At 38.5% G+C, this 22,029-nt stretch overlaps 1 protein-coding gene across 1 annotated transcript in view; it reads right to left on the bottom strand.

The window, feature by feature from the left end:
* The window catches only part of KCNT2 (potassium sodium-activated channel subfamily T member 2), a 436,616-nt gene that overhangs the window by 278,273 nt on the left and 136,314 nt on the right, over nt 1-22,029 (bottom strand). The window contains exons 4-5 of the mRNA XM_052653896.1: nt 8,573-8,621; nt 5,631-5,690 (exon numbers count right to left, since the gene is read on the bottom strand). Coding sequence (XP_052509856.1) covers nt 5,631-5,690; nt 8,573-8,621 — 109 coding nt within the window. The remainder of the gene's footprint in view (nt 1-5,630; nt 5,691-8,572; nt 8,622-22,029) is intronic.

The raw sequence follows: 22,029 nt of genomic DNA, 5'->3' as shown, positions 1-22,029 counted from the left end.
AGAGTTGGACACGACTGAGCAACTTCACTTCACTTCACTTCACTTCATAAACCAATAAGAGAAAATTATATGTAGATTTTATATTCAGAACTAGAAATATCAAACAGCAATATTAGAAATGGATTTCACTCCTAATGCAATATCCATTTCTTCATATCTGTCTATAATTTTCTTAAAAGCCTAATTTGAGAGAAGGACCTCATTTGCAGTTCTGCTATTTGGATTTACCTTATATATGTGCTATAAATAATTATCACTTATTCATTCCAACAGTATATCCAACAGCTTATTGAAAGAGTCATAAGAGTTCACGAATTTGACTGAATATATGAAAGGAAAAGGGATTCCCCAGTGGCTCAGATGGTAAAGAATATGCCCATAATGCAGGAGACTCGGGTTTGATCCCTGGCCTATGAAGATTCCCCTGGAGGAGGAAATGGCAACCTACTCCAGTACTCTTATCTAGAGAATTCCATGGACAGAGGAGCCTGGTTGGCTACAGTCCATGGGGTCTCAAAAGAGTTGGACATGGCTTAATGACTAAAAGACAACAAAGAAAAGAAAAGAAATCCTCCCCATGTCACATAAGCCCTTGTTAGCCTTCCTGTTGTAACACACAAGACTCAACCACCATGACCTAGAGGTTAATGTCTATGAAGGTCAGAATGAAAATATTATACATCATCTAGCTCTGTCTACTCGGAGAACGCAATGGCACCCCACTAGGTCTTATAATCTTTGCTCTCATTTTATAAATGGCAGAAATTAATTGATTACAAAGGTCAGCACCATAAAATCACAAGGGGAAACTATAATTCCATCTTGAGTCTGTGCTTGTTAAATGACTACTAGCATTTAAAGCCTCAAAGTTAATTTCATATTAAGTTTTAGTTAGAATTTGGAACAAATACAAACACAAAGTAATATTTTGACCAGTTTATGTATTTGTAGATACTCTTATTACAGTGGAAAATATTTCATTAAATTAGAGAAAAACACCCACATCCTTATTTTTCAGTACATCACTTTCTGTATATTACATTTGACATTTATCACAGGCATACTAAGGGCCTTTAGACGATAACACCTTGGATATTAATTTACTTGATTGTTTTCCTTCTCCTAGGTTTCCAAAATCCAGATTTGTCAATCAGTACATATTTATGGGCTTCCCTGGTGGTTCAGCAGTAAAAAATCTGCCTGCCAATGCAGGAGACGTGGGTTTGATCCCTGGATCAGGAAGATCCCCTGGAAAAGGAAATGGCAACTTGCTTCAGTATTTCTCCCTGGGAAATCCCATAGACAGAGGAGCCTGATGGATACAGCCCATGGGATTGCAAAAGAGTCTGACACAACTTAGCAACTTAACAACAACATATTTATGAGGTAGCTATTTTGACGAAGAGATTCACTAATAAATCATTTAAAGAGCCCTCCTCCACATCTCCTTCTAAACCATATGTCACTAATCTAGTACTTTCTAGGTAAGTTAGGGTTGAGTGGCTACATATATGCAAAATTTTCCAGCGTATCTCCTCCAACTTCAAAATATTCTTTCAGGCACCATTTTCCATCTTCAGTGTTCTCAGAAAAGAACAGGATGTATCCAAAGCTAATTAGTAATCCTCAACTTCCTAACCTAGCTTATTCTTACTTTTTATAAATCTTGCTTCATCCATCATTTTTCCTGTCCCTTCTACCAGCTCATTTTAAATGATGCAGATTTTTACCATCACGAGGCAATCTTCCATCTCATTCTACTACTTTTAGTGAGCTTCTGTACTGATCAATCAACAATCTTCATCTGAAAATTTTACTCTCAATTGTACTCCATTGAAACTGGTCTTTTAAGGGTGAATAACAAATGATCTCCTAAACTGTAAACCCAATTGCTTTTCTCACGCTTCTTGCTAAACCTGCCATCATTCATATCTTTCATCTAATATATTTTTTTCTTAGTCATTCCTAATATTTTATTTTCCTCATGATCAGTAAATCAATCCACCTGTGTTTATTTGGAAACCAAGCATTCTTTTCTTTCTACATTTTCTAATCCATTCATTTCACCTAATTAGGCACTGGTATTATGTTCTTTAGGTGGCACATATAAGAATTTTATAAAGGAAACCAGGGGGAAAAGGTGAGTTTGAAAATATTTAAAAAGTAGCCAACAGAATGTTACTTTTAAGACTTTATGTTATGAAATGAGAAATTTATATGCTAGATAAGAATCCCCTCAAAACAGAACCTGGATTGTGCTGCTTGATACGGTACATGCAATAACTGTGAACTGGAAATCAGCGAAGATTATGACAACCATTCGGAAGACTTTCCACCCTTCTCACTTATTCCTCTGTCTGCCCTCATTGCTCTATTCTTTCAAGACCCACAACATAAGCATCTCCATTAACATGGGTCATCTCTTCTCCATTGGTTACTATCCCATCCTTACTGGACTTGCATGCTTTCTTCATCATCTCACTGGAAATGACTGCCAAAGCTCAATAAATCTCTTTTGCGAGTCCCGGATCTTCCTTTTCAGTTGTCTGCATATCACATCTATTTGTCCAAAAATACCTCAAATTCATCATTCCCAAAACAATTTCCATTATTCCATCTATCTTGACCCCAATCTGATTTTTTCCTCCATGTAATTTTTCTTGGTTTTACTGCCTTGTACTGTCATTTGGCTTTAGGAAATCTTAAAATGATCTTTCACATTTTGTTCTCTTCTTCTATCTCAACCAATCTGTTGATGATTTCTTCAGTTTCTACTTTGATGACTTTTCCTCCATTGAATGAGTTTATTCCTCTCACCTGGCCAAAACCTCACTCCCACTTTTCCTTCCTGCTGCAGCTGTGTCTTAGCAGAGCATATGGACTTCAGTGGACTGGCTCTTTGACTTCTGCTTGCGCAGATGTTCCAAACTAATACTCCTAGACTTAGTTACAATTACAGAACTCTCATGTTCAACATCCTGCACCAACTTCCCATTCTAGGTTTCTCTACAAGGCCCTCACAATACTGTAGCAAACTTATCCCAACAATATTTTCCCAAACATACCATATGCTGGCCAAGCCTAAATATTAATTCATTCTTCCAATTTTATATGGATATTTCTTATTTTATGCCTTTGCTAATTCTACAAATCCCCGTTGTTCTGCCTTTTTTTTTTTTTGGTGAAATTATGATCTTACTTTAGTGAAATCACTGGTTCAAGGACTCTGCTTAATAGGTCTTTTCATCCCATGATATAACCTCTCTCTCTGGTTCCTCTGCCTTTTCTAAATCTAGCTTTGATATATGGAAGTCCATGGTTCATGTACTGTTGAAGCGTGGCTTGGAGAATTTTGAGCATTACTTTCTAGTGTGCGAGATGAGTGCAATTCTGCAGTAGTTTGAACATTTTTTGGCATTGCCTTTCTTTGAGATTGGAATGAAAACTGACCTTTTCCAATCCTGTGGCCACTACTATTTTCCAAATTTGCTGGCATATTGAGTGCAGCACTCTCATAGCATTCTCTTTCAGGATTTGAAACAGCTCACCTGGAATTCCATCACCTCCACTAGCTTTGTTCGTAATGATGCTTTCTAAGGCCCACTTAACTTTCCATTCCAGGATGTCTGGCTCTAGGTGAGTGATCACACTATTGTGATTATCTGGGTCGTCAAGATCTTTTTTGTACAATTCTTCTGTGTATTCTTGCCACCTCTTCTTAATGTCTTCTGCTTCCGTTATGTCAATACCGTTTCTGTCCTTTATTGAGCCCATCTTTACATGAACGTTCCCTTGGTATCTCCAATTTTCTTGAAGAGATTTCTAGTCTTTCCCATTCTAATATTTTCATATATTTCTTTGCACTAATCAAAGGCAGAAGAACCAGAGATCAAATTGTCAACATCCATTGTATCATCAAAAAAGCAAGAGAATTCCAGAAAAACATCTACTTCTGCTTTACTGACGCCAAAGCCTTTGACTATGTGGATCAAAACAAACTGAAAAATTCTTAAAGAGATGGAAATCCCAGACTACCCGACCTATCTCCTGAGAAATCTGTATGCAGGTCAGGAAGAAACCCTTAGAACCGGACATGAACAACAGACTGGTTCCAAATCAGGAAAGGAGTACATCAAGGCTGTATATTTCCACCCTGCTTATTTAATTTATATGCAGTGTACCTCACACGAAATGCCAGGCTGGATGAAGCACAAGCTGGAATCAACATTGCTGGGAGAAATGTCAATAACCTCAGATATGCAGATGAAACCACCCTTATGGCAGAAAGTGAAGAGGAACTAAAAAGCCTCTTAATGAAAGTGAAAGAGAAGAGTGAAAAAGTTGGCTTAAAACTTAACATTCAAAAAATGAAGATCATGGCATCTGGTCCCATCATTTCATGGCAAATAGATGGGGAAACAATGAAAACAGTGACTTTATTTTCTTGGACATGAAAATCACTGCAGATGGTGACTGCAGCCATGAAATTAAAAGATGCTTACTCCTTGGAAGAAAAGCTATGGGCAACCTAGACAGCATATTCAAAAGCAGAGACATTACTTTGCCAACAAAAGTCCATCTAGTCAAAGCTATAATTTGTCCAGTGGTCATGTATGGATGTGAGAGTGGAACTATAAAGAAAGCTGAGCACTGAAGAATTGATGCTTTGAAACTGTGGTGTTGGAGAAGGCTCTTTAGAGTCCCTTGGACTGCAAGGAGATGAAACCAGTCTATCCTAAAGGAAATCAGCCCTGAATACTCATTGGAAGGACTGATGGTGAAGCTGAAACTCCAGTACTTTGGCCACCTGATGCGAAGAGCTGACTCATTTGAAAAGACCCTGATGCTGGGAAGGATTGAGGGCAGGAGAAGAAGGGGATGACAAAGGATGAGATAGCTGGTTTTCATCACTGACTCAATGGACATGAGTTTGAGTAAGCTCTGGGAGCTGGTGATGGACAGGGAAGCCTGGTTTGCTGCAATCCATGTGTTTGTAAAGAGTCAGACATGACTGAGTGACTGAACTGAACTGATGAACCCCCACTGAAATTTATTTGCATCTCATGGGATGTACTTATTATTCCACCTTGTATTATTATTGCCTGTATAATCTTCTCCTGCCTACTCCCATTTCTGGATTGTAATCTCATTGAGAAAAGAAAACAAACAAACAAACAAACAATGCACAGTGTGGTGCTCTTCATCAAATAAGAGCTCAATAAACATTTGTTAAATTGGGTTAGCCAAGCAAAGGTTTGCCAAAAATGAAGGGAATTCATTTCAATAATTCCTAACAGACACACTTTTCTCCCTCAGTGTTTTCTGTACAGATCAGGAGAAGAGGTTGAGAACAATAAAAAGCCAAACAATTCCATTCACTTGCCTAATATAAGCATGCATATACTGGGTAAATTAGACCAGAGGAATTAGTGAAGTGTGTTTAAGCCACCAAGGAAAACATTACTATATTAAAACAGCTTTTTATTACTTACTGGAGAGGCCCAACATAATTAAAGGGGTTTAAGAAGATCTTGCTTTAGCCCCAGAGTGTGAATTATAAGTAGACAAATACTGGGTAAATGCTAGTAGTGTGTTCCACTGGCAGAAAATTTCTAAATAAAACAACTTACCTTATAACTGAGATAACCAAGCAGTATTGTTTCAAAGAGACTTATCAGTGCCACTAAAACCTAAAATATAAATTATACCTTAATGAGAGGATGCAACAAAAATATATATTATGAATATACTATCAATTTATCAATATATGCCTGTGTATGTGTGTGCATATATGAGTATGTATATATATCATATATGATATAGGGATTGACACCATATACAAGGCCTCGTGTCCTTGTCTTTTGAAGTAAAATGGTGACTCAAGAGTTAATGATTGGGAAATATGAAGATACAGAAATAAGGAAAAGCTGTTGCGCTAAAGAACTGGTAGCAATTTAGACTATAATTCTGGCACATATCACTGAAATTCCAGTTCCCTGAAAGGTACAGATAAAAGCCTGACTGTTTTTACAGGAAGCAGACTCCCTGTCCAGATGAAAACTGCCAACCACAAGAACATAGAACCTAGACTAGTTGAAAGCAGAAGGTTGATCATTCTCAAAACTTCACCTTGATGCCAACCAATCCAAGAATTGTCCACGAGCTGATCCTACCCTGCTTCTTGAACACTATGAAACTCCTCACTGGGGTCATGCAGTCTTCAAGGCATTAGCCCACTGTGGCCCCCTTTGCCTGGCAAAGCGATTAAAGCTACTCTTTTCTACTTCACCCAAAATTCTGTCTCTGTGTTTCTATTTGACTCTGGTGAACAGAGACCGAGTTTCAGCAACAGAGGTGCTGTGTGACACTCTTAACTTCTATATACAAGTGGTAGGGAGCAGGCTGTCCTGGTCACTGCAGTTTAGTTTTTATAATGTCTAATACTCCTCAGTAAGTCTTTTAAAATTTATTACCACAAATGTAAGTGTGGGATTAGAATAGTCAGATGACTGGAATTTGAATGATATGTAAAGACTAGATTTTGTTTATCACATGACTGCTCCACCATAAAACCAGCCACACAGCCTCCCTCTCAGTTCACCTACCAAGAATGGCAGTTCCCTACAGAAAATCAAAGAATACAAGCTTGGAATTAGAGGGTATTTGCATCCTATCATCCACCTCAAACAAAGGTAAACAGTAACATCCTTGATCATTAAAGCAAATGGTCCAAGATACTTGCAGATTCCGTCTGAACAGACTTCATAAACAACCCCCCTTCTGCAGCAGACATGGGCATGCTGCCCTGCCCTAGACAAGTTCCCGCCTTTCTCTCTCATCTCTACGCCGCACACAATTTCCTCAGCTCAACTCCCAAAGAACAGTGGCTCCAACAGAAAGGACATCCAAATTGTCTTACGTTAAAGACTCTAAGCACTTTGGGAGAGAGGAGTACTAAGCAAGCATCAACATGAAGTATTTAAGATAACAAATATATTTGTTCATAGATTTGTGAGGGTTAAGTCAACCTGTCTGAGAAAAGCAGATGCCCTAGAGTTTTAGATTTTGATTCCTGTTTTAATGAAAATTTTGATATAGGTGAGTATTAAAACATAAGGATAATTTAAAAACATATGAATGCATGACAATATAAGTAAAATAAGTCCAGAAGTGCATGCAATAGTCAGACATTATTAAAATAGTAAAGTTGAACTTTTTAGATTTTCCCCACAAATTTTCTGACTCATGTGTACTATTCTAAAGGTACACATTTTTAGGTGACCTTGAAACCATTTTCAGGATGAATTACTCAAAATCCTATTGAAAAATGAACGTTCTTATTTAAAGATATCACTATTGAGTAAAAAACAATTTGAATGATCAAAATATATTTCAAGGCCATATATAATTATTCAGAAAAATGCTAACTTACTTTACAAGTATCCACCTCACTGATGGATAATATAGGAATCTAACTCAGAGATTAAAAAACTGCATTTTTACTAAAACTGAAATATTTGAAAAAAGTTATTTGTAAGTTAATGACACTACTATAAGATTCACTAAAAAAATAAAACACAACTTATAAAATAGGAAATATGCAAACACAGTAAAAACTTGATTTCATAGTAATAAACACAATGCACACATAATCAAAATAATTCATAGTTGCATATAAAATGTACAGATCTCAGAATCACCCTGATGTTAAATGACAAACCAAACATTTGATTTTAAAGTACTTTAATGTTTGCTTATAAACAGTGAGCCTTAGAGTCTTTCCATTCCTTCCAGACGCAACTATCTTCCAATCTCTAATGCTTTTAATCTTAGGGACTCTACTCTTTGAATAATTTTTGCTTTTGAAAATTAACAGAAACTAAAAAGCATCTGAAGGAAAGAGACAGGAGTAGAGGAGATGTGAAGTTGTAAAAAGTTTGCTAGGCATGAAATTCAACAGAAAAAGGAACAAAGAACAACACACAGGACTCCAGGAAGCACACCAAATATGTAATTCAGAACCACTGTTCTCTTCACATTTCCTTACTCCTTCTTCAGGAGCTTTTCAGTGCCAGAGCATACTTTTTGTTTTATTTGCAAAATTATCTACTAAGGGACCAAGCTCTTCCCATTGGTAATAAGAGCTATTGGTTCATTTGTTTATTCATTTAACAACTATTCATCAAGATTCCACCATGACCCTGATATTGAGAACATAAGGTAAAAAGGCAAACATGGTTAAGGACTTTTGACTAATTTTTCAAACGTGGATGTAACTTAAGAATTTAGGAACACATAAATTAGTTTGGAGAATGTGTTGCAATTTCAAACATTGTTTTATTCAAGCTTTCTGAAGTCTAATCCTGACCATGAGGAAATTCTCAACAGGTAGAATTCAAGGCTCAGGTTAACATAAAGAAATAAAAACTTCAAGATGTGCATTAAGGTTAATTAAACAATAAACAATTTTAATTGTTTATTTTTAATATCAATAATTTTCTCCCCAGTAGTACTGCTCTGTAAAATATGAGTGCATCTAGATATATACGAATAAAACAAAATTGTACATAACCTGTAAGCCCCATAAAGGTAGACTTCTGTTCACCCAAAAGATATGAGACCTATAAAAAGAATGATAAGACATTAGATTTTTCCAAGAGAAAAAAACATTCATTTTCAAATTTTGATAAAAGCTAAAAATATTTAAATGTTGTTAACATAAAGAGACAATAAAATAGAGACAATATATTAACATCAAAATTAAAATTAGGGGAAAAAACCTTTATATTGATTTAATTTTCTTTTTGGTAATATTCATTTCTATTTCAGGGAAAAAACTCTTTTTTATTTTGTTTTTGGTCTCATACTAATCAAAAGAAAAGACCATGGGCTCTTTATTTAACGAGTGAAAATGCCAGGGGAGAAAAACTCCAAACCATGTGCTAATCAATACTCCACTGAAAAGTCACTTAAATGCCTTCAATAAACTCTAGCATTTTATTATTTTTAAGCAATATTTTGGCAGTACAAATTCAACAGTAGAAATAATCAGAATAAAGTCAGTAACTCAGGTTGAAGGGGTGGCTCAGACTGTAAAGAATTCACTTGCAAAGCAGGAGACCCACATTTGATCCCTGGATCAGGAAGATCCCTAGAGAAGAGAATGGCAGCCTACTCCAGTATTTATGTCTGGGAAATCCCACGGACAGAGGAGACTGGGGGGGCTACAGTCCACGGGTCACAAAGAGTTGGACATGGCTGGAACGACTAACACTTTCACATTAATATTTGGGCTTCCCTGGTGGTTCAGATGGTAAAGCATCTGCCCGCGATGCAGGAGACCCAGAGTTCGATCCCTGGGTTGGGAAGATACTCTGGAGAAGCAAATGGTAACCCACTCCAGTATTCTTGCCTGGAAAATCCCATGGACAAAGGACACTGGTAGGCTGCAGTTCATGGGGTCACAAAGAGTCAGACATGACTGAGTAACCTCACTCAGTCTAACTAACGCTAACACTTTCAGATTGTAAAGCACATTAATATTTAGATTTGTATTAATATTTAATGAAATATTTAATATACCACCAAAAAAAAAAAACAACTGTGACTGAGGTTAGCATAAAACATTATGCAGAACAAGGAGTAATTGTCTTTAAATGTGTCTTAAAAGTACTATTATCTTTGATGCTAAAAACTGTTTATAGTCTGCAAAGAACATCATATATTCTAATGTCCAACTAGTTAGAATTTTTCACTGTTTATACTTCGTCCCTATCTACATCATTTAATGCACAGCTGATTCAAATACTAGTCATTCCCAGCAACATACTCTACTCAGGAAAAGATGAAAATAGCTACACTACATTGCCCAAAAAATGCAAACAAAAAAACTACAAACAGAACTAAGCCCACTCACTATAGTGATAAAGTATTCGAGGAATCCCAAAACAGAGTATGTATTTTTAAATCTTTGAATCATTTTATTTTGGGTAATATGTTAAACAAACACAAAGAGCAATAAACTCTTAAAAATTCCTTGTTTAAAAAAGAACTGCAAAATTTAGAAGATTATTCAAAGAAAATACCTAGTATATTCACTTGCTCTTTGGAAGTAAAGCTATGAAACCTAGATAGCGAATTAAAAAGCAGAGACATCACTTTTCTGACAAAGGTTCATATAGGCAAACCTATGGTTTTCCCAGTAGTCATGCATGGATGTGAAAGTCAGACCATAAAAAAGGTTAAAGTGCTGAAGAATTGATGCTTTCAAACTGTGGTGCTGGAGAAGGCTCTTGAGAGTCCCTTGGACTATAAGATCAAACCAGTAGATCCTAAAGGAAATCAACCCTGAATATTCATTGGAAGGGTTGATACTGAAGCTTCAGTACTTTGGCCAACTGATACAAAGAGCTGACTCATTGGAAAAGAACATGATGCTGGAAGAGACTGAGGGCAGGAGGAGAAGGGGACGACAGAGGATGAGATGATTGGATGGCATCATTAACTCAATGGACATGAATTTGAGCAAACTCTGGAAGATAATTAAGCACAGGAAAGCCTGGTGTGCTGTAGTCCACAGGGTTGCAAAGAGTCAGACATGGCTTAGCAACTGAATAACAACCACCACCTAGTATATTATTCTTTGTGATTCCAGAATATAACATTATCTGGATGACTGACTTCTTTTACTCCAAACCAAACCTGTACCACTTCCCACCAAAATAGGTCTTCTTGGCCTTTCACATCTCAGTTGCTGCTGCTGCTGCTAAGTCACTTCAGTTGTGTCCGACTCTGTGTGACCCCAAAGATGGCAGCCCACCAGGCTTCCCTGGGATTCTCCAGGCAAAAACACTGGAGTGGGTAACCATTTCCTTCTCCAATACATGAAAGTGAAAAGTGAAAGTGAAGTCGCTCAGTCGTGTCTGACCCTCAGCAATCCCATGGACTGCAGCCTGCCAGGCTCCTCTGTCCATGGGATTTTCCAGGCAGGAGTACTGGATTGGGGTGCCATTGCCTTCTCCATCACATCTCAGTAAGTGGCACCAAATTTCATTGTGTTTGGTTAGTCAAAGACTTGGGCATCATCTTAGGTACTCTCTTGCCCTCTATCTATAAATACTGAATACATGAGTCACCAAACCTTCCAATTCTTTCCACCAAATATTTGTAAAATGTATCTACTTCTCTTCATATCTATGGCCAGAACCACCTTAATATAAATGATCATTTTCTTGCAATTGTACTCTTGTAAAAGCCAAAACCTGGACTCCACACTTCCTTTTGCTTTCTATATTTTTTCTCCAAATTTCAACTACACAGATTCCTTCTAAATGCATGTCATATCACATCACCCCACTGAACACTGACACTTTATTTTGTTAAGATAAAGACCAAAACTCCGACCCTGGCACTCTTAGACTTAGTCAACTGTGACACACTGCTTCCTATTGCAGCCCTTTTCACATGTTCTTCCCTCATCAGAGATCTCTCAGCTCATCTTTCTCTCAGGGAAACCTTTCTGGAAACTTCCCCTTGATCAATGCAGCCAAGGAATCTCTTAGGCCATGTCACTCACCATACCTCTGCCTCCACTCATCTCAGGAGTAACCTTAAATTTGTTTGTAAATGTACCTCTTTAATACTTGTATCCTCACTGAACTGCAAGTTCCATAAGATGGAGTATATCTCTTTTACTCACCATTATGGGAGAGTGAAAAAGTTGGCTTAAAGCTCAACATTCAGAAAACGAAGATCATGGCATCTGGTCCCATCACTTCATGGGAAATAGACGGGGAAACAGTGGAAACAGTGTCAGACTTTATTTTGGGGGGGGGTCCAAAAGCACTGCAGATGGTGACTGCAGCCATGAAATTAAAAGACTCTTACTCCTTGGAAGAAAAGTTATGACCAACCTAGATAGCATATTCAAAAGCAGAGACATTACTTTGCCAACAAAGGTCCATCTAGTCAAGGCTATGGTTTTTCCAGTGGTCATGTATGGATGTGAGAGTTGGACTGTGAAGAAGGCTGAGCGCCGAAGAATTGATGCTTTTGAACTGAGGTGTTGGAGAAGACTCTTGAGAGTCCCTTGGACTGCAAGGAGATCCAACCAGAACATTCTGAAGGAGATCAGCCCTGGGATTTCTTTGGAAGGAATGATGCTAAAGCTGAAGCTCCAGTACTTTGGCCACCTCATGCGAAGGGTTGACTCATTGGAAAAGACTCTGATGCTGGGACGGATTGGGGGCAGGAGGAGAAGGGGACGACAGAGGATGAGATGGCTGGATGGCATCACTGACTCTATGGACGTGAGTCTGAGTGAACTCCGGGAGTTGGTGATGGACAAGGAGGCCTGGTGTGTTGTGATTCATGGCGTCACGAAGAGTCGGACACAACTGAACTGAACTGAACTGATGGTACTAATGTCTTCCCAAGTACAGTAGTCTAGGCATTCAATACAGACAGATGGATGGAGCCAGGAAAGGCAAAATGTGGATGATGAACTCAGCACCACTCTCCTTTCCAGAACACACCTTATTATGTTCTTAGTAACACTTGAAAAATGAAGCCAAAACAAAGTATGCAGGAACGAAGAGGAATGTATCATATATAGGTTGGGTTTTTTTGTACATAGAAATGATATGCTATAAACTACAAAATAAGGAGATAGGAAATTCATAAAATAAATTTGAAAGCATAACATAAATTATAAAATCATAAAATAAATTGCTAATCATAAGTTTGAGAGCATTTTCAAAAGGAAATTGATAGTGAATACAGATTGACTAAAAGCTAGTTATCTAATTAATGACATTTTCTTTGATCTGACATGTTTTAATAGGTCTTGAAATATCAGAGTACTTAAATTTAAATAAGCTTTCGAAGAAAACATTTTCAGTACAAGACAGTGTCATGTGGAATAAGTTTCATAGTCCTTAAAAAAACATTTCTACAAAACTCTAATATGTAAATTTGAATGTGAAGTGACATCGCCATTGGAAAGTTGTCTTTTACATCCACTTACCAGGCATTAAATTAAATTAAATACACAGGAGGAAAATGTACACATTCTAGCAAAAAGGTAGTGTCCAAACTCTCTTCATAAAATAGATTTATCATGAAAAAAGAATGTGGGATCTGATCTGCATGTTCCTCGAAAACTACCAAAATGAATGAGAGGTGAAACCGAAACTAGCAGCTAGCCTCTAATTCCAAATGAGCTTCAATCCCATTGACAAAAAGGCACTCAGAGGATAGACTTGCACAGAAATATCAATTGCAGTATTACATATGGCAGAATAGTAACTGGAATCTACCTAACCAACAAGAGATTTAAATTAACTTGCTCATCATCAACAATAGCAAAAAGGCCATCAACAAGAAAAAAAAAGTCATTGATAAAAAGTGACATATATAACATTATCCTAATTGTATCAACATGACTGTGGTACCTGTATGTGTGTACTGATGCAATTTACAGAAGATTGGCAGTCAAAATACTAAAAATACTTTTTTGTAGGTATTAAGATGTTAGGTAATGTTTACTTCCTTTTCCTCACCCTAAGTATTTCTATTGCAATAATCATGAACCATTTGTACAATCATAAGAATAAAACAGATTTCACTTTTTAAAACTATAAGAACATAACAACAAGAACGAACATAAAAACAGCCTTTGGGACTTCCCTGGTAGTCCAGTTGCTAAGACTCTGGGCTCCCAGTGCAGGGGAGCTGGGATTCAATCCTTGGTTGGGGAACTAGGTCTACACATGCCACAGTTAAGTCCCAGTGCAGCCAAATAAACAAATACATATGTTTAAAAGTAAATAAAAATAAAATTATATTATCTAGCTATTTTAATTTATTAATTTATTATTATATAAATAATATTATATACGTGTAATAGATTATGGGCTTTCCAGGTGACTCAGTGGTAAAGCATCCACCTGCCAATGAAGAAAACGTGGGTTCGATCTCTTGGTCAGGAAGATCGCCTGGAGAAGGAAATGGCAACCCACTCCAGCATTCTCGCCTGGGAAATCCCATACACAGAGGAGCATGGCGGGTTACAGCAGGTTGTAAAGAGTCAAACATGACTTAGTAACTAAACTACCATCACCATATAATATATAAGTAAAAATAAATATTATTTATTTATTATATTAATAATATCATATAAATATTATTTATATGATTTAACTAGGCCTATAGATAAAAATCACATTGAAGAATGATTATGAAAACTGGAAGAACTATATCAAACAATGGAAATAACAGTAGTTAGATATGGAAAGTTAATGACATGCAACCCCAGCCACTCTTGACAGCTCACTTATTTATGGTGAATAAATACCTCTCCTAATGGTAAGGAAATAGCTGCTGAAACTGTCAGAACTGCTTTGGCAGCAGAGGAGGAGGTCAGGGGTAAAAATGTTAACTGGAAGAATCAAGCATCTGGTAAACACAGAAAAGTTATAGGGTCACTGCGTGGGGTAGAATTCAAATGAAAGACTTATGGGTCACAGCTCAAGAGGAACTTGGGTTGACAGAGCTCCAAACTCAGTAGGCAAGCTTGTATTGTATTAATGAAAGTGTAAGACCACTTAATCAAAGAGGAAAATTATGACACTCTCTTAATCATAACAAATCCTAACAAATGAGTACTAGGTATGGCCACATTTTAAGGAGGGACAAAATTTAACATAAATTTATCATGTGACCAGGATACTGAAGCATAGTAGAGTCTTGATAATATATTACGAAGATTTCCCAATAACTGAATCCTTTCAAAATGGGTATACTTCCCACCGGGCTTCCCAGGTGATTCAGTGGTAAAACATCTGCCTGCCAATGGAGGAGATGCAGGTTTGATTCCTAGGTTAGGAAGATCCCCAGAAGAAGGAAATGGCATTCTTGACTGGGAAACCCCATGGACAGAGGAGCCTGGCGAGCTACAATCTATGGGGTCACAAAAGAGTTGGACACTTCTTAGAGACTAAAATAACAACAATACTTCACACCACTGTTGGAGATGTGGCAGAGAGGACTAAACGCTGGGTCTTTGAAATAATAGACTCTTAAGAGTCTTTCCATCAGACACACATGGGCTGAGGTAGAAGTGGCTTTCTATCAATATTATTTTTTTCCCCTTCCATGGTACCGAGTTGGGTGTAAAAAGCTACTCTTTGGCCAAAGGTGACTTTCTTAGCCTCCGTGTCATGGTATGACTGTGTCACTGATTCCCCAGTGAGATCTGGGTATGAAACACAAGTAAAAGCAATACTCCTTTGTCAGCCAATAACTTTAACAACTGTATCTTTTCCCACGTTCTCTTCATCATTCTGAAAGCTGACTACAAAGCGCTGTAGGGTCTTAGGACAGCAAACAGCCACCGAATGAAAGTGGGTTGCATGCAGGACACTGAACGTACCATGCTATAGGGTATGTCTGTGTGTGTGTGTGACCATCACCATATGGAGAAGATGAACCCTGACTAGGAATACCAACACTGGAATCTGGTAAAGAAATCTTTTTGAATTTTTCAGATTGCCTGTTGAAACACCTGGGGATGCTATAATCAATGCATATGAGAGAAGAAAAGGTCAACATTATGATATTCAATCTCACTGGTCATCAGATATTTAAACATACTGCAAAAATTAAATTTCTTATTTTAATAGTTATTACCCAAATGAAGAAATGGTCTTTAAAATTAGAACATCATGTCAACATACTTGTGGCTCTGTTAGGCACTTATTCTAAATGTAAATCCAATTACCATAAAATATGAGCACATTTACATGATTCTTACTTTGTCTTTGTCATTTGATATTGAAAATTAATAATCACTTCAACAATTTTTAAAGTGGGAAAGGATGCATAAGTTTTGACCTAGTGAAGAACTGTAAGCACCAGCAGGCAATAAGACAATGCTGATGTCTCAGCTCTCAATGAAATCCATAAACTACATGTTAGGTGTGTTTCCTTTGCTAATGCCTTTAAATCATTGATTACAAACTGTGCCTCCATGAGAGCTTGCCATTTGCACAATTTCATACATTAACAGTAAAATTCTTTTCATACCCTTCCGTTTGTCCACAACTACATTTTCATATCAGTTTCGACTCCTGGGACTTCAAAATAAAGCAAAGTGGCACAAAATATCTGCATCTTTGTTATGTCAGAATTTCTAATTCAATTAATCTCTTTGCCAAATTAGCCTGATTATTTTAAAATAGAGTCTGTGTCTGTAAAGGTCACTGCTGTTTTTCATTAACCAATACTACCCTGACAGTAACTAAACAGAACAATGTATTCAAAATGGAGCCATGAGTTATTTTGTTATGCTTTTTTAATTGCAGTAATCTAATTTTTCAAATGTATACCCTCTATAATTACAGCTGAACATTCTTACTAATATGACAGAGAAGTTAATTATTGGAAACTGCTCAATGTTTTCAAATAATATTATTTCACTCTTCTATTACTTGCCAATACTCTTTCATTGTAAAAAGGATTCTGTCGTGCCTCATTTTATGATTCTCAGGTATCTCTAAAGTACATTTCATTTATAAATCACCAAGTTTTGAAAACAATGCGGGTGTTTCAGTGACAGAAATACATGGGGGACACTTGGAGAATCCTCAGAAACTACTCCTAACCCAGAGTGGTGATATAGGAGATAGACGGACTCCTAAAATGGACAGCTGGTGTTTGTTTAGTGGAGTAAGATTGAAGCTTTGTTCTCACCCAGACACTCTGAGGACAAAGCTAGTGGCTGAAGCTGAGCTCTGCTGAAGTAAAGAGATAAGGGGCCCACTCCTGAGTTCAAGGAAGACTTCACTTCTGCACATGTGAAGGAAGGCTCCTTGAGGGTCAAAAAGGGAGGGGGTCCATAATAAGTGTGGACACGCACCCATAGGTGAGATGGGATACATCTTATTGAAAAGATATACATGCACATTGGGGAGGGTCTTAGGATCAGTTAGTGAAGAAAGAAACAAGATAACTGGCCAAACGTAAACCAAGACCCAGAAGGACTGTCCTATATACGCGATTTAAGTCACCTCTTAACTGTGTTCCTTGTTCAGGACTCCTGCACTTCTCTCTGAGTGTGGATGTCAGTCCAGTTTGTGACTTATTGTGCTTCTCATTAGAGAGGATGCCCATACCCTTCCTCTCTGGGTTTGTGTTTCAGTCTTGCTTCTGACTTAAATAAAACAAGCTGTTTCTCTGTGTTCTCCCATTGTGCTGTGTGTCTCTAACGGTAAACTTTGTATCTGTTTTGCAGTTTTTGCCTCCTTGTGACATTTTTGCTTCCAAACTGGGTAAGAATCAGAGAATTCTGCTTCCAGTCTCTAGCGCCTGGTGGACTGGTATCTAGGTTCAATCCCAGGAGAGGGAGATAAAACTTTTGCTCCAAGACTGCTATCCCTCCGAGAACAGTGGCACCAGGTTATAGGGCATGATGTCAAGGAAGAGTGTCAGGTCAAGTTTTATCCAACATATTGTTATCCAAAAGGTCCAGGGGTCCTGAGGTAAGGTGAGAAACAATGGATGTGGAGGGACAGGAGTGGAAGACAGAGGTCTGAGAACTGGGAGCAAATGTTTAAGTTTCTGAGACAACGGAGAGCCGAGTATGTATAAGCAGCTTCCAGCAGGTCAGCCCGGCTGGAGCGTGAGACTGTTGAGGTGAAGGAAGCAAAGGTCAGACTGGAAAGGACCTTCACTGCCTCCTCGACTCACTTACTCGTGTAATAAATAACTACTCAGTGCCACACTGGTGCCAGGTTCTGAGGATTCAGACAACAAACACCCTGTGCCCTCTTGGAATATCCACTGCAATCTACGTGGAATGCACAGAAAACAAGATTAACACGTAACACACGTACACCATATGAAAGAGACAGAGGCAGTGGAGATAGATGTAAAAAGAAAGGGGAAAAAAAGTATCCCAAGGAGTCTTGAGAGGAGAATACAGTTTTAAACAGGATATTCAGCTAGGCTGTCACTACAAATCTGATTTTGAGTAAAAAGATCTGAGGAAGCATGCCAGAGTGACCTGATTGTAGGGAATTCTAGACAGAGGCAAGAGCCAAGTATGAAGGCCCCGAGCCGGCAGAGTGACTAATGTGACCCAGGAACAGAGAAGATGCCAGAGTGGCAGAGCAAAATGGGTGTGGGGGAGAAGTGGTGAGTAACAGGAGGAAAACGGGGTTCTTACATCCTTCGTAGGTACTTCAATACTCAGATTACAGTTGTGCATGGATCTGACTTTAATGGAATACTGGCTGCTTCATTAAGAATAAACCAAAAAGGGGAAAAGGGAGAATTAGCAGGACTAGTGAGGAAGGGTACAGTAATCTGGGTAAAGGGGAGACGGCTTGGCCAGAATGGTAGCACCGAGAAGGGACTGTATGCTGGATCCATCTTGAAGGTAGACATGATGGAATTTTCTGCTGGTTTTGCACATGCTGGAGAATGTGAGGGGAAAAAAGAGAAATGAAGAATGACTGACTCCAAAACATTTGGCCTCAGCAACTGTTCAGATGGAGTTGCTATCAGCCAAAATGTGGGAGGCTGTGGGTGGAGCAGGGTTTGGGGAAGGATAGCGTTGTCATTCACTGAGATGCAGAAAATCACAGAAGCCAATTGGAACATGACAACTTTGCTATGACTATCAAACCTCCAAGGGGAGAAGATGAACATGTAGTTAGAATTTGGGGGGTGGGAGGCAGGAAAAGTGCTGGCTTCCTGAGGCCAGTAAGTTAAACAGGGTTAATATGATTAGTGCTGAGGTTCTCACCATGAAGGACAAAGAGGAGAAAACACATGTTTCTTTACATGAAAGTGGGAATAATAAGATTAAGTGTGTACTGAAGGAAATAACGTAAATAAAATAACCATCCCAATGAGAGAAAATACAAGATCTCTAAAATATAAACCTTTATAAGGGTTGAAAATTTCCAGAGGGTAATGAATTTTACTTTTCATGGCTATGTCTTCACTTTCAGCACTATGAATACATGCTAAGTATTCAATAAAGAGGTAGTAAAATAACCATATTACATTCACTAAATTATTTCATTATTTATTATTTCAAAATAAATTATTACATAAATTATTACACAATGAAATTTCACTTGTTAATCTTTAGCTTATCTCCAAACCCTTTAACACATAAGAAATCATTTCACTGTCTAAATAAGCCAAAGAGTAATCAATTCATTTAAATGTATATTATGCCTTCATTTTCCATTTTACTTTGATCTTTTAATTTTTCTTAAATTTTCTTAGGGCAAACCTCTACATGAAAAAAATAATTGTACAGAAGTTAGCCATCAAATTTGTTTTCAGCTCTGAAAATTATTTTCAATTTAGTAGGCTGGACAGAAACTCAAGGTGTGTGATGAGATAATAATTATTCAGGCCATCACACACCCAGTCCCCTTTCCTACTGCTTCTAGCAAGGACAGAAATTAAAAGGAGAACCTTTAAAGGAATAGATATGCAATTTAATAAAAGCAATAATGAATGGAAAAGTAAGTCAAAATAAATCAATGTCATTTAACTCAAATTAGATAAAGAACTACACAAGCTAAATCTGAGACTTGAATTAAGCATCCCGATAAATGCTGAATAAATGCTGTTTCTATTCAAGAGTAAATAACTAGCTTTGTTGTTGCTTTGTTTTGTCTTAAAATTTCCCCCATATAAGTGAGATCACACAATATTTATTTTTTTGTCTGACTTAATTCACTTAGAATAATGTCCTCAAGGAACTATTTTTTCAAAGTGGCCTCTAAACTATAACTGAAAATACGTACAAAGCTGGAATACAAAACAATAAACCTTTCTGGAGTATATGTGAATCAAGAACAGAAAAGTATTGGGTTTTTAAAGAGACTGATCCATTTCAAAGCATTACTTACAGTATTTCGACTAGCAATAAAAACTGTGTGGGTAGATGGCAAGTATTAGCATTAGACAATTAGATAAACAAAAAAAGAGATATATTAAAAGAACCTACAAAGATTACATTCATGTATTAACTGAAAACCACATCGATTTATTTGTGACAAACATTGAAGAAATAAATTTCATATAGCATTCTTTAAACTTATACTACATTCAGGAGGTAATTCAAGATGGCAGTGTAGGAAGATCCTGAACACACCTCTGCCACAGACACACCAAATCTATAGCCATGTATGGATCAATTTCCTCTGAAAAAGACCTGAAAACTAGCAGAACAGCTTCTCCACAACAAGAAATACAAGGGCCATAATGAGACCAATAGGAAAGGGAGGCGGCTTCCCAGGTGATTCAGTGGTAAAGAATCCACCTGCCCATGCAGGAAACATGGCTTCAATCCCTATATCGGGAAGATCCCCTGGAGGAAGAAATGCCAACCCACTCCAGTATTCTTGCCTGGAGAATCTCATGGAGAGAGGAGCCTGGTGGGCTACAGTCCACGGGGTTGCAAAGAGTCGGACACGACTGAGCAGCTAAACAATAACACAACAAGGAAAGGCAGAGATGCAGTATTATCAAAAACCCTGCCTCTGACACAGTGACCCAGGCGCAGGAGGGATCTCACCACACAGGGCTTCTCTGTGTGGAGCAGGATCTGTGCTCCATGCAGACATTCTTGGGACCTGGAGAAATGAGCCTAGAGAAACAGCAGCTTTGTAAACCAGTAGGATTTAGGTTCAGGAGACCCAAAAGGTGTGGGGTACAGGAAGCTCATAAGGGGCTCATAAGCAGACTAAGTTTGATCTACCAAAGCAGGAAGCTCCTAGTTACTATCCAAAGTTGGCAAACCAAGGAAGAGCAGTGCACACTTATTATTTAGAATTATGGAACGAAGTGCTAGAAGAAATGGGCTTCCCTCGTGGTTCAGCTGGTAGAGAATCTGCCTGCAATGCAGGAGACCTGGGTTGGATCCCTGGATTGGGAAGATGCCCTGGAGAAGGAAAAGGCTAACTGCTCCAGTATTCTGGCCTGGAGAATTCTGGGGACTATATATATAGTCCATGGGGTCACAAAGAGTCAGACTCAACTGAGCAACTTTCACTTCTTGCAGACTAAGTCACCCTACTCATACTCAGTCACTTCAGGGTGTCCAACTCTTTGTGACCCTATGGACTGTAGCCAATCAAGCTCCTCTGTCCATGGGATTTTCCAGGCAAAAATTCCAGAGTGGGTTGTCATGCCCTTCTCCAGGGGATCTTCCCAACCTAGGGATTGAACCTGCATCGTTTTTGTCTCTTGCATTGGCAGGCAGGTTCTTTACCACTAGTGCCACCTGGAAAGCCTAAAACCCAGAGAAAAGCCAGCAGTCTGAAAACTACCTAGACCACATCAGCAGGAGATGCATTCAGTTCAGTTCAGTCACTCAGTCGTGTCCAACTCTGAGACCCCATGAACCACAGGACGCCAGGCCTCCCTGTCCATCATCATCTCCCAGAGTCCACCCAAACCCATGTCCACTGAGTCAGTGATGCCATCCGATCATCTCATCTTCTGTCGTCCCCTTCTCCTCCTGCCCTCAATCTTTCCCAGCATCAATGTCTTTTCAAATGAGTCAGCTCTTTGCATCAGGTGGCCAAAGTACTGGAGTTTCAGCTTCAACATCAGTCCTACCAATGAACACCCAGGACTGATGCATTCAGTTCAGTTCAGTCGCTCAGTCGTGTCCGACTCCTTGCGACGCCATGAATTGCAGCATGCCAGGCCTCCCTGTCCATCACCATCTCCCGGAGTTCACTCAGACTCACATCCATTGAGTCAGTGATGCTATCCAGCGAACTCATCCTCTGTTGTCCCCTTCTCCTCCTGCCCCCAATCCCTCCCAGCATCAGAGTCTTTTCCAGTGAGTCAACTCTTTGCATGAGGTGGCCAAAGTTACTGGAGTTTCAGCTTTAGCATCATTCCTAGCCAATCTTAAAGCAACTGCCAAGGGCACAGGGGTCTTTCTGGACATTATCAGGGAGCGTAGGTGCCTGATAATCAGGTGCCATCTCTGTG

This window comes from Budorcas taxicolor, chromosome 16 (genome assembly GCF_023091745.1).
Source record: "Budorcas taxicolor isolate Tak-1 chromosome 16, Takin1.1, whole genome shotgun sequence".
Lineage (NCBI taxonomy): Eukaryota > Metazoa > Chordata > Mammalia > Artiodactyla > Bovidae > Budorcas > Budorcas taxicolor.
This window is presented reverse-complemented; position numbering and strand designations above follow the sequence as displayed.